Consider the following 14485-nt stretch of genomic DNA (forward strand, 5'->3'; position numbering starts at 1 on the left):
ACTACTTCCCGTAAACAATAAATCCAAGCTTATAGTTTTTCTATATTTAGCAAAGTGTCATTGCTCCTGTTATGAAAGTACGTTGCTGATCAATCGATCGAAAAGTATCGCTTATACACCGAGTTGCACGAATCTGTCTTGTTTCAATCCTCGAGTTTCGAGGGAAAAAATTTAATTACACGTTAATTTTAAATTTAATTTTGACGCATTATTTAAAGGATTAATAATTATCACTTTCGTTTGAAATATTTATTACTTCTTTTTTTCTTATTTATTTATTTTTTACTTTTTGTTTTACAATGTGTGTCACCGTGTCATTGTCACCACAGACTGTGCTTCATAAAATATAAACCTGTATCGCTGTCATCAAAGTGTATCAGATAGAAATCGTTTCTTTTAATGTGCATATGAAATTGTCCTTGGTCAACTTTATGAATAATAACTCGCGCGACACGTATCTTTAAAAGCTATTCTTTTTCTTTTTTTTTTTTTAAATTATCAAGATTAATAGTAACGATCGCGAGTAATACGATTGAAACGAAAAAAAATAAAGGTTATACTTTTCTCGTATAAACCGTGACATAAGTAAAAAAAAAAAAAAAAATGTGACGTAATACGTTTAATTCTACATAATGTAACAACATACCGAGCAGAGATATTATAAATCTCGCTCGGAGGGAGATCGATGTTTCCCCGAAGAAGGAATTCGCAACGTCTTCGAATATATCGGTTCCAAGCTCCAAACGTTTCCCACAGTCTCGCATTCTGCACGGTTTCGATGCCAAGAGAGAATTCGAGGCAACCCATAGCTTCATATCGACCACCGTCTTTACTCTATCTTTGCCACGATTTTCTCCACCAGTTACGTTCCAACGATTTATAATATATTTCACGTCTCTTTGCCACACGTTTCTCAGGATTTACAATATTCCTGATTATTGGGCACCTTTGATCGGTTCCCGAAACTTTATTCTTTCGAGAGAGAAATCCGTTTTTGTTCGATACCATTTTTACGACGGACGCAATGTTATTTTTCGTATGAAATATATATCCGTGTTATATACACGTATATAGGATATTGTATTTAGAGGAGGTTCAATTTATAAAAAGATTTTAGAAATATTACGAGATCAGAATTCATTGCGTCTAAAAAAGTTGGGCAGAGAGGAGGGAGATTAAACGAGTCGATCGATGGTCGGATTTACGATCATTATTCGCTTTCCATCGGACGTGCCACGATTCAAGGCGTACGTACAATTATCGGGTTTCATTTTCCGGCGCGGTGCGGCGCCACATCTCCTCCGTGCATTCCGCTTGCTCGGCATTGTACGAGTATTCAAACATCGCATCGGCGGCAGCCCATTTTTTCCAGCGACGTATATATTTTCTTATTACACGGGTGGACGTGAAAAATACTCGGCACAGAAGTTCCGCGTGCCCTTTGTTCGTAGTACGCTCCCAGTCATCCTTTCTTCTCGTGTCTCTTCATTCCTTTCTTGCCAAATACATGCACATGTACGTACGTATATATATATATGATGTACCATCACGTGCGCGTGTTGTTCAACGAGGATGTATAACGGTGAGCAGATTGTTCGACGTAAAGTTGTATTTTCAGCTGTCGTTGGAACCATCTCGTACAAAAGGAACAAGCGGAATATTTCTAATGGGGAAAGTCCTCGCTGGAGGAAATGAATGGAACCCTTTCTTGGTAAGTGTAACTATCATTGACTGTACGTGAGATCGTCAAATATATTTGAATACGGATACGAAGAGAGACGTGGAAAAAGAATGCCATTCTCCCCGCTTTGAATCTTTTTAATGCAACAATTTAAATTCCCATTAAATCTTTTATCCGCAAATTACAACGTAATTATATCGTGAAAAATTACACGGATTAACTAGAAAACTCCGTTTCATTATTTCAACGTATTTTACGGTAATACTTTTGCGATGTAAATATACCCCCTCCTCCGGATTTGATTTTCAAATCCACGAAACGTTATTTCTCGCCACTCGTTATTTCCTCGCTGCATACGAGTGCCACGAATTTTGTTTAGACTCAGTACTGCATTATCCTTTGAGCACACTTCGAGACTACTTTATCTTCCTATCTCGTTTCTTTTTTTTCCCCCAACTTTTTTCCCCTAGTTATCTCACACTCCCCCAATCGTGTAATTACCACTACTCCTTTGCGCTTTCCCTCCTGGAAATAAGTTAACTAGGTGAGCCTCGTATCGTCAATTAACAGTCGTGGCATCTTTTCGTTCCAAAAAGGAGTAGAAAAAAGTGAAAAAAGCGTGGAAATTTTGACGCCAACATTTCACCCTTCGAGATTATTTCGCTACGATGAAATATTTTTCTTCTTCCTTTTATTTTCCACCGTTATCTTCTCTCCCTTCCTTCCTTTTTTTCTTTTCTTTTCATTTCGTAAGCAAAAGGTGTCCATCACTCCCTCGAACGACCAATGCATTGCAGTAAATGCTGCGGCAAGCAGCGTAGTTAATGTTTCTCGGCGAGCTCGTTTCTTTAAATCAATGATCCCCTCCCCCTCCGCGCGCTTACACAATGGGAGGGCAGGACTTTTTCCAGTGTCAAGGTAAAACGTATCCGCGCCATGTATCCGCGAAAGGAAGCGATATCCCTCCCCCTCCCTGTTTTTGGCTCGATCTCCGCGTTGCGTGCTCGCAATATTATTCCATCCGCCATTTCTCTCCTCGGCTCGATCCACATGTGACCTTGCGACGGGTCAAGTTCTGTCGGTCGGAGAATTTATTCGCCGCATGCCAGTGACCCCATTATCCCGTATCCATTTTCAAATAAATCGCCCGAGCTCGTGCGGGCCTTCGAACGTGAATCATCCCGTGTGCGTTAAATTGCATCCCCCTCCCCAAAATATTCCAATCTCGATTATCGCGAAATGGATGCGCCACTTTCGAATTTTTAAATTCTGAAAATCGACTCTCTCTTTTTTTTTTCTTTCGTTGGAGGAATAAAAAGAAGATAAATAATGAGAAGAACAGATATTTGGATAAAGAGAAATTCTTATTAGGTATTTTAAAGGGAGAGGGATGATTGTTTTATACGTGCTGTAATTTTAATTTCAAAGGGGGATGGCGTTTTGACCCCAAATAAATTCATAATCCACGGACAATTATTCACCCAAGTTTGGACAACGCCCCTCGCAATCAATTACTCTGGAACGATGTGTGTACTTCTGATTGAATTCGTTAGACGAGTTACTCGCTTCCGGGGCATTCCGCGGTACAGTTTGTATACATTTATCATTCCATTTTAGTTGCCCCTTTCGTTGGAAAATACGAGCGTGTTTTCACGCATACTTGAAAATTGGATATTTATCGGAATAAATAATTTATTCGTATTTCTCTCGTAATTTTGTAATTTTTCATTTTCACTCCATTATTTTTTTTTTTTTTTCGAACAGATAAATATTCTCTGTTCATCCGGTGTTAATGGTCTGTCGATTATTTAGGTATCTTTTATTTTTACAGATTTATTATTATTAATGGAATAGAAAATTTATATTTTATTAATCTATCCCTAAAAAGTTGTTTCTTCCAACGTGTATTTTGAACATTCTGACGATAATAATAATAATAACAAGATGCATGGAAGGAAACATTTTATCTCGTTTCTTCGTATTATACGAAGAATTTAATTATTTCCAACAATCGGTAATTAAATTCTACATTTGAATCGAGCAAGTACTAAGGTAATTGTCTTTGCAAACTCTCTTACGTATTTTATTGCATCTTTATTGTAATAATATCTCGACGATCGATTCCGTATCCCTTCTTGTTAATTGATCGCATGTACATAAATTTATAAGGAATTCGCGCATAAGAATTGAAATTTATTTTCAATCTTGTTCGTATTTTCTTCAAACTCGGCGGAATTATCTATCCTTGTTCGTTGCGAAAAACGCGCGACAGAGTGGAGCAAACGATTAATCAAGGAACGAATTAAGGAATCGATGGATCCGTTAAAGTTGAACGGAAATTTCCACGAAACTCGTTTCGTTAACTTCAACAATATCGAGAGACGCATGGAAAAACGTTAGTGAAATTACGTTATTCCCCTTAATTATTACGGAAACTAACGATCAAGTTCAAATTGGAAATTTTCCAATGATCCGTGTCGAGAATATTCTATACCGTTCCTTTTTTTTCACAAAATCTTAAAAGCACGTCACATTTTCATAAATACAAACACAAAATATATATTATCGAACTCGTAACTCGTTCAATTTAAATTCTTTCAATCGCGAGCGACTTACGAACGAATTAACATCGCGCATCATCACGTGACGCGAGCCTCTCTTTCTTCCGCGCAAGCGCAAAACATCTGGGAATCGTAATCTACAGCCGCGCGTGCACGTTTCACTTACTCGCTTTACTCACGCTAGAGCAAACAGGAGGGAAGAAAAGAAAAGGAAAAAAAGTTAGAGCGAGAGAGAGAGAGAGAGAATCGGTAGACGCAAGAAATTACAATTTGACGGAGTGAAATTAACCGTGAAATTGGAGGACGTGAAAATTGGCACGCCGCGGTTAATGAGCTACGGCAAAACTGGCACGTATGATCCGCTCGTATTGATTCGCGATGCCTCGAACCGTAGTAGCAAGCCAGTTGGTACGGCCTAGAACAGAAATAACTGAAAACACCAGGCCTTACGCCTCTTTGCCAGCCGCTTTTCAACGGGCGCGTGCAACTATCCTAACTAACCCCGCCCCGAACTTAATACGATTCCGTTCCGCGATTGCTTTCTTCGCCCCGGTTAATAAGAATTTGATTTTCTCTCCGGATCGATCCCCTCCGCCGCGGGAAGAGGGGAGGGGAGTTTATCCAGAAATATCGGCCGATCGACGACGAACCATTTATGAAAGTTATTCCGTCTCTGTCCTGGAATTGGCTTCGCGTCCTCCTCCCTCCCCCCACTCTTCCTCGGCGCGGCGCGCGCGCGAAAGAGAGAGAGAGAAACAGAGAAAGAGAAAGAGAGAGAGAGGGAGCTCGGATCTTAACGAACGACGACAGGTCGTCGTGGTCGTGGAAATGGCTAAGGGGGGGGAGTTGAAGGGAGGAATGGACGATCGCGCAGCACGATAGAGACGCGAAACACGTGTCTCTTCTATCTGGGAAACGCCGTGACGCCCTACGTCTATGGGTCAACAAAGATATCCGTATCTTGATCGATCATGTTCGACGTTGCGTACGCATTCGTATTTTTCGTTCCGTAATTGAATTCGGTCAATTTGCTATTCGGTGAAAGGGAACAGCTTCGACTTATTAAAAGGATTGTTTTATTATATATATACTTTGAGAAAAGAAATATTTACTTCTCTCTCTCTCTTTCTCTCTTGGAAAGCAGATTTTTGGAGAGCAGAGATCAAATATTTTCCAATTGTCTGCGTTTCAAAAAAAGAAAAAAAGAAAAAAAGAAAAGAAAGAACTCCTTTTTATTTTCCTTCGGGGAGGTAATTTCGCCTACGTGGGAGGCGCCGGTTTCTTCACTCGATTACGCCGGCAACAGAAACACGGCATGGACGATATTAAAGTGCATTGTGCATTGACATAAAACCCTCCTCCGTTCGTGCGTTCGAGCTTGCACCTTCACGGAAATTAAAACGGAATTTCCATCGAACGACGTAGGAGAGGGAAAGAGGGAGAAAGAGAGGCGAGTTAGAAACGCGAGTTAGAATTTCGTTCGTGACGTTATATCCCACGTATTATATAAGTTCCAACGTTGTTTCTTAAATTATTTTATTGCTAATATTATGCCGATGCTGATCGTGTTATAAATTTACTTCGTGTTTACTCGCTGAACCGAATAGATCTAGAATATCTGTTTCTATTATTATTTCGCCAACCGTAGAACACAAAATATTTGTTCACGGATATTTAGAAACATTCTCGATAAATTATCTAAATATAGCCAATATTACACGTTATAAGATTGATGATAATACACGACGAATGTACGATGTACGATTGGTAAAATGTTATAGAAAATATAATAAAATTGTTACAAACGATTTGAAAAATATTTTCGTCTTGTGTCTTTCGTTTCATCCACAATAAAAGGGAAAATAACGTTAAACGACACACTCCTTCCTTCCCCCTCCTCCATCCAAGCACAGGAACAACGAAAGAAGCCGCTCGAATCAAAGCTCTTGAAATTAGGATACTACTTTGAAGATAGAGGTTGAGAACCGCTGCCTTAAAACAGCACTGCGTGCCAGATCGATACCATGTCGGCTACCCTTAAACTCTGAAATGTGGACCGAAGTGAACGCAAAACACACGTTCTACTACTGTGATTCGTAGGGAAAAAAGAAGAAGAAGGAACTGAAAAACTCGTTGAAAAATATTTTATAAAGATTCCTTAAGTTTTACACTCGTACGCGATCCTTTCTCATTGATTCGATCAATCTGCGAATTACCGTCTTCGATCATCTGGCTAGCTAAATCATTCCAAGTAACTCTTCCAATTTTTCGATGAACCATTGCTGCACGTTTTTTCACATGTGTTCAGCTCGTTTAAACGAGTCTACGTGGAATGTAAACAAATAATTTCGTGGCAAAAAGAATGTTTCGATAAAGATCCCCCTGGATTTTACACATAATTTGTAACTCAAAACCGATAATCAAATTTATTCAATGTCCAATGAAGGAAAATTTATTTGATATAGGTTGCTTACAAACGAGGATAAATTTTTAATAATCGTGCATTTGCTTTAATAAATCGATCCTGTGATCGCACAGGAGCGCATCATACTTCGCTCGAAATTAAATTGGACAGATCCCATGTAGTCCCCAATTGAGCATAAGTTGGATAAAATATTGGATATATTTGTTCGTTATCGGGACGATTTGATTTACGAGATTTACTTCGTTAAAATTTGAAATTTATTTTAACGCGATAAAAAAATATGTCTATCTTTTTTTTCTTTTTCTTTTTTTTTTTTTTCATACAAACAAACTTCGTCGAGAAAGTTTTCATTCTCCTCTAATTTGATTATCGTATCGATTATCACACGCCCCGAGCGAAAATATTGGTCGTAAAGAGATTGACGTCTTTAGACTTCGGAAATAATTAGTGAAAAACTGATGAATCTTGAGTAACGAGAAAAAATGTCTACTTTGCTAATTTGAAAGATAAAGATGTTATCTTGTTAGCATAAGAAGAAAAAAAAAAATAATAGGATGAGTGGAAATTTAATTAATTATCTACGTGAAAAATTGTTACGCAATAAAAATCGAGGCGAGAGAATAATATTCTATTTCTCTTCGTGTTATTTGGTTCGTATTTTCTCCTCCTCATACCCGATAAAATATTGTGAAGGCGACAATATAATCTCGATTAAAAATTTTAAATTCGCTTCAACGCGTTTTCTAATAATTAGAAAGACGTTATTTTTCGGTGATTTGTCTTTCGCGTATTTCATTCCATTTTCCAAGAAAGTCGAAGAATCTATCGATCTCGGAGAATTAGAAGGCGAAGGATTAGAAGGACGGCTGAAAGTCGTTGATGAGAACGCACGCGAGCACGCTTCCGCGTGCGTTTACATCACGCCCCACGATCTAGATTTAATTAAACGGCGACACGAATTCCATCCCGGGTCGTAATTCGGCCTGTGAGACAATTTTGAAAAGAAAAAAAAACCAAGTTTAACATCGATGCGATCGATTTAATCTTAATCTGTTTTACGAAATTGCTACGAAACTGCTGATAATCGATTCAGTCACGAGTTAAATTTGGAAAGAAGGGAAAATTGTTCAAATTGAATTTACATTTCTAGTCGAGATTCGATGGAATTAATTATCTTGTAATTTAACGAGAGAGAAAAGATTAAATAATTACGTATCCTTGAAATAATAATTCAAAATTTCGAACGAAATTTCCTTTTACTCCAAAAGAAATCTGGAAGACAATTTACTATGGATGTCAAAGAGTCAAGATTTAAAAGCCTTTCCCTCCTTTAAATAGGACGTGAACAACTTAATAACCAGAAACGATTCTTTCGAAACGAGATTTATTCGACGCAACCGGAAACGTAACCAGACCAAACCTCCGATTGTCTCCTCCCCGAGAGAGTCCGCCGCACGAGATTCGCGCAGCCTTTTCTTCTCCTCTCGACGAGCCGAAGGAAGGAAACGAGATATCGAGTAAGTTTCGAAGGAGGAAGGAGGCGAGATAAACGGGAAAAAAGGCTCGCTTAAACGCGATAATCGTTATTACGAGAACATTGAGAATTTTTTCCATCTTTCTTCCACGCGAAGGATTTTTCTTTCTAAAGAAGAAGAAGAAGAAAAAAATTGACTCTGTGCACGCTCTTTAGGGAATCTAGAAAAATTTCAGACGATATGGCGAGGGGGGACGGGAATGTATGGGTAGGGAAATATGAAGTAATAACGTGTAAAAGAGGGATGGACGCGTGGAAAGTGAAAATCCGGGGGAAAAGCCCGGGAATATTAATATCGTGGGAACGAGATGACGAAGGATTCGCTATATATATATATACACATATATTTTTGCCAAGTTGCACGACACCGAGTCGAAAAACACGGTCGCGGCTCGTTAGAACGGCCTACGGCCGTTAATATCGATTCAGACCCTCGACAAAGGATCCGAGTGCTGTTTGCACCCAGTTTACCCCTCGATGAAAACTTACGTGAAAGTGTTGTCTGAAATAAACCGTGTCTGAATGTAGCCACGTTGAGGAAAAATTGTTTTTCCCGACGAGAACGTGACAATGACAATCCTTCCTCGAGAGTTGGAAATTGCTCGCTCGGTCGGTAATCAATTTCGATTATGATTAATTATCCTCTCCACGTGTACATTTTTGTTTTAACAGTTTTAATTTATCGATAATCACGTGCTTTTTCTAAAAAAAGATGTTTGCGTAAACACGTAAAAAATGTCACCAATTATTCCCCCTTTCGTTTCATTTCTCCTAATATCGTTTAATATCGTGCGCGTGGAGCAAAGAAGAAATTTTATACTCGCGATAATAATAATAAACGGTCCGCTCGATGTGCTTGAAAGTCATAAAGTAATTCCTCTGAAGAGAAGTGTAGCATCGCATATTTGATTCATTTATTGTTATACAATTGTTTAAAATAAGAAGAGAAAAAATATTTTCAAATTCCAAGGCAAGAAGAAATATGCGGTTTGCGAAATAACGCTTGCACGTTTCGTTTCGCATCGATCGATCGACACCGAGCCAAAAATTTTCTGTACGCGTTCGAGATATTCGCGAAAGTGTCCCTTCCCTTCCCTCTTTTTCATCCGTGACTAGCATTCACCCAATTTCTTTCTCGATTTAACGCGCACAGTGTAACAGGGGGAGGGGAGGGGAGGGGAGGGGAGCGTGGTATACACAACGTTCCCCTGCACGTGTCCGATAGGCTCGAAACTCTGGACCGATAGGTGCAAAATGGATGGTCGATTGAAAATTGCCGTGGTATCGCGAGCGTACCTGTCAACGTGCCCCAACGTGTGACTTAGTGTCGTGGGAGATCGTGGTTGAAGCGTGAAATCAAAGTTTCGTTGTTGGCTGCGAAGCAGCGATACGGTTCCACAGATTACTTTTTAACCTCGTCAATTTATTACCTTGCCGTTATTTATAGTTCGTATCGTATAGTTTCCGTCCTATTTGCCGGCCGATCGATATAATGGGAACGGGAAGGAACTTTTATTTCATTTTATTTACTCAATTTATACAAATTGTCGTCCCGAAGCGAAATCTCCTTCGAGCCACGCGCATGCGCGCACTCCCACCGATGTTTTAATAACACGAGTCGCAGGAACAATCTCCCGCATCGTTTGTTTACATTGGCGAGGTCTTGGCTCGTCACCTCGTCACCTCTACACGAACTGTTCGAACTTTTGCCGAGTAACGAGTGGTATGTGACTGTTAAAAATTTCCTAATGACCTAATTCGTTCCAATGTCGAAAAGAAAAATGGAAGAGTTAATAACAATTCGATAATTTTATTACCCCGTGTGGAATATACTTTTCCAAATACGAACATCCTAAATAGCGTCATTCGAACATGTGACGTGTCGGTCAACGTGTTAAGATTCTTATTTTTTCTTTCTTTCTTTCCACAGTTTTCGTCTATGCACGGAATTAAACGTTCCTGAATAATTCAGCTTTAACCACTTAAGCTCCTGTTTCACACCGACCATCCAAAATGTACGTCTCTCGCGCGAGCGGAGGATTTAATTACTCTGAGCCGTTAAAACGACCGGATAAACAGTTTTATATATATATGTATATACATATAATGAGGAAGAAAGGAGAAGAGAGAAAGAAAAAGAGGAAAAATTCTTTGTCTAAGCTTCGATAAGCGGAAGATTCAATTTTCATCCCGCACGTAATCGCACGTATTCGCTGTGTAAAAATTGGCTGTGTTTTCTCGAAACGATCCACGCCGAAATAACGACGATAATCCGCCAATTTGGCCGACCACGCGTCCGGAAAAATTCGAAAGCCCGAATCGTAACAGAATTGATGAGGCCGAAGAAACTTTTTTAACAAATTTAAACAAAATTCTATCGCCGTTCTTCACGAGGATGATACGAATTGAAAAGATGAACGCTTATTAACCGCTTGAAAGGAAAGAGGACGAAAAATGAGATGATGCTCACTCGCTTCGTGGCAAGCTTGGTAAAAACGTGGGAAAGGGATAGTAAATACACATATGTGTGAGAGAGAAAGAGAAAGGGAAAATAAACTTGCCTCGCTACGGTGTCCTCGAAGATTGTAATTCGCCCTTAGCGGAAGCTCCGTGGCTCTCGTTCGGCAATGAGACGTGGTAAAAGTCACCCCCACCAGGCCTCGGGCATTCCCAGTGGCCAGCCACCCTTCTTGATAGTAATTCGTACGGTCCAGTTTCCATCCTTCGTCCTGAATCACAGAGAAACTCGTCGTTATCGATGATTAAAAATTGTGCGTTATCCTTTCGATAATTTTTAAAGGGAAAGATAGAAGATTTGACGTACGATCAATTAAATTTGACAGCCGATAAAGTGACAAGTCAATTTTGTAATTAGATTCAATAACATGCAAATCGATTCGCTGGTTCGCTTAGTTGATAATCCACTACCTACCGCTTTAATTATCTATGAAACTGCACTGATGGAACGAGAGTTTCTCCCCTCCTTCCCCTGTCGCTTAAGGGATCATCTTAAGGGAAAATTTATCCTCACTCTAGAACTATTGGGTTGGCAACTAAGTAATTGCGGATTTTTTTTAGAAAATCAAAGACATGGAATTAAATAACTTTATTCTGTAACGCGTTGCCTATTTTGATCAATGACCTTTTGCCATCTTTCAGGCAGCATCATAATCCCACGTTCGTAAAACTTGTGGTTTTTATTAGCAAAAAACTGAATCAGGTACGATTTGATATCATCATCGTTATTGAAATTTTTACCATTCGAGAAGTTTTGTAAAGATCGAAACAAAAAGTAAACGGATGGTGCAAGGTCAGGACTATATGGTGGATGCGGCAAAACATCCCAATCAAGCTCCAATAATTTTTGCCGAGTGACCAAAGATGCGTGTGGCCTTGCATCGTCACGATGGAATACAACACCTTTTCGATTTGTCAATTCGGGCCGCTTTTCTTCAACCGCATTGTTTAATTTCGTTAGTTGTTCGATGTAGACAACAGAATTGATCGTTCGGTTGGGTGGTAAGAGTTCAAAATAGACAATTCCTTCGTAATCCCACCAAACTGATAACAAAACCTTCTTTCGACGAATACCAGCTTTTGATGTCGTTCGAGTTGGTTCACGTGGCCTGCTCCACCATCTTTTCCGCTTGATATTGTTGTAAACAACCCATTTTTCATCGCCAGTTATCGGTCGTTTTAAAAATGGATCATTTTCATTACGTTTCTTTAGCAAATCGCAGCTGTTAATGCGTTGCGTTAAATGCTTTTCTTTCAGTTCGCGAGGAATCCATGTATCGAGTTTTCGAACATAGCCAAGTTGTTTTAAGTGGTTTTCAATGCATGTACGCGATACACGAAGCTTTTCTGCAATCTCACGAGTTGTACTGTGACGATCCGAATCGATTATTGCTTTGATTAGGTCGTCATCAACTTCAACTGGACGACCAGAGCGTTTTTCGTCTTTGAGTGAAAAATCACCAGAACGAAATTTGTCAAACCAATTTTGACACTGTCGTTCTTTTAAGGCTTCGTCGCCACAAACAGCATATAATTTTTTGTGAGCTGCGATGCGTTTTTGCCTTTGCGAAAATAAAAAAGCAAAATACGACGATAATGTTCCTTTTGATTTTCCATTTTTCAACGAACGCCAAACGAAAACTACGCAACCGATCAAAAAACTTTTTTTACCGATCGACAGCTGAATTGCCAACTATCAAATAACAAAATGTGTTTTACATTTGGACTACGCCAGCAAACCTAAAAATTCAACTGAAGCCATCTATGAGTGAAATCCGCAATTACTTAGTTGCCAACCCAATACTTTTGCTTCTTCTATCTTACCAATGTGAATTGAATTTGTTGCAATATCCCGTATCAATCTTTCAAGATCCCTTATTTTTAATCATCTCTAAGAATTAAGGTTTTAATTAATTAAATGGTATATCACATTGTGGATACAAATAGATATAAATGATAATCATCGTAACAAGACTTCGATGATAAGCATTCTCGATTACCATAATTTTTACAACGATACCGAATTTGTCTTTGAAATTGCGTTAATTCAAATCAAATATCGTACGTAGGATAATCATACGGGAAGCGTTGCATTAATTACATTTAACCTTTAAAATTTACGTAAAAATTGTATTTACGTGCGTACGATCGAGTTTTGAATATAAAACTCGATGTTTAATAAGAATTTGAAAGTCAAATCGGATGATACACAAATGAATCTTTTTCGCACGCGAGAAAATACACGGAAGAGAGTTACATTCCGTTTGAACGAAATTTTCCGTCGGCAAACAAGTTGCTGGAACGGAAGAACAAATAAAAAATTATCATCTGTGATGTAGGACTTAATTTGCATACGTAGACAATGAATATAAATAAATAAATAAATAAATAAAATCGTATCGCAATATTCTTGGAAAATTTGAAAATATATATTTTCAAGATAAATAAATAAATAAATAAATAAATAAATAAATAAAATTCTTCTTGGAAAATTTCAAAATATACATTTTCAAGAGAGCAAAAATTCCACTTTGTTAACAACCGTTTCGTAGCGTGTGCGCATACGCACACACTCTTCGTGCACACACACACACACACACACGCACATAGCGAGGCGTGCAAAGAGAACGGTGGAGCAGCGCGCATTGATTTTCACACCCGCCAACATCGGACCTTAGGGTTGTTGAGGTATGCTACGCCGCGTATATTATTTCTAAATACCGCACTAATTTAACGTACAATTTGTTGTAAATCGAGAGTGTTCGCGACAGGAATATCGGCGCGAGTTGTTGAATTAAACTCTCGGACGATTCCCGTCTTTTCGTTCGCGGGGAAAAGGCAGACAGGACGTTATGAATTCGTTATGCAAATTCGAAGAAGCGCGACGCCGATCTGCATACACGTATGAATAATTTCTGGTTAAATTAGAGCGCCAACGCGGATAATAAATTATAAAACTGTAAAAAGAATAAGGAATAAATTAATTAATTTTCCTCTCTCCGCCCCAAACACGAGAATAAATACGAAACAAAATATAAATATATTTCTTCGAATATAATTTTTTCGTTATAATATATAAACGTCGTGTATTTTCCCTGTCCAATTATCATCAACTATGGAATTGCAGATTAGAACTTTTATTCTACTAGAGAGAGAGAGAGAGTTATATTGTATAATGACTTTGTGGATATAATCGATCATCGAATAACTAGGACGTTTCGTATTTGTGGACTTTCGTATATACGATGTGTTCACAAACTGTCGTATCCGATTACGATGTGATCACTTTGAGATCGCTCTGTTTGAAAGATATGAATAATCGCGTCTAACGGAAAAAGCCTCTTCCTAAATCGGTAGAGAGAGTCGCAGTATGGGGCGCGCCAATAAACAGTGAATCGCGACATCTATACTATAGTTGTTCGAAGATAAGCCGGGATAGGTAAGCGCATCTCTCTCGAACAATGCCAATGCCGTTTGTTAAGTCGGCCGTGTTCGGAAAATGCGGTGTTAAGATCGGTTCCGTTAGGTAGTATTATATCCAAATATAATAGAAATATAATAGAATTTAACGTGCCAGAAGACATTTAGAAACAATCCTTCAATGAACATTGCTCATTGTTCAAAAAGAGGCCTGTAACGGGAAAGGACTTTCCTTCGGAGAAAACTTTCGAACAAACTGCTCATAAATCACGAGAGCAATTAATGCTCGCGAACAGAGTCTTAACTAGAAGGGATGAAATCGTGGAGATAAAACACGTACGTGTTAA

The 14485-nt window shown here is 38.8% G+C and overlaps 2 protein-coding genes across 6 annotated transcripts in view; one reads left to right on the plus strand and one right to left on the minus strand.

Moving 5' to 3' along the window:
• LOC409680 (tubby-related protein 4) overlaps positions 1-14485 on the minus strand; it is a 41264-nt gene that overhangs the window by 15131 nt on the left and 11648 nt on the right. For all 4 annotated transcript variants that reach the window (XM_006563649.3, XM_006563651.3, XM_003250254.4 and 1 more), the window contains exon 2: positions 10763-10930. In XM_006563649.3, the coding sequence (XP_006563712.2) occupies positions 10763-10930 (168 nt within the window). The remainder of the gene's footprint in view (positions 1-10762; positions 10931-14485) is intronic.
• LOC102655058 overlaps positions 1-14485 on the plus strand; it is a 27804-nt gene continuing 13319 nt past the window's right edge. The window contains exons 1-2 of one of the 2 annotated variants that reach the window (XM_006563648.3): positions 2-1515; positions 1619-1711. In XM_006563648.3, the coding sequence (XP_006563711.1) occupies positions 1192-1515; positions 1619-1711 (417 nt within the window). In that variant the 5' untranslated portion in view covers positions 2-1191. Of the gene's footprint in view, positions 1712-14485 lie in introns of both variants that reach the window. The other variant, XM_026445347.1, reaches the window with a different exon arrangement.

The sequence above is a fragment of the Apis mellifera genome, linkage group LG15 (assembly GCF_003254395.2).
Source record: "Apis mellifera strain DH4 linkage group LG15, Amel_HAv3.1, whole genome shotgun sequence".
Classification (NCBI taxonomy): domain Eukaryota; kingdom Metazoa; phylum Arthropoda; class Insecta; order Hymenoptera; family Apidae; genus Apis; species Apis mellifera.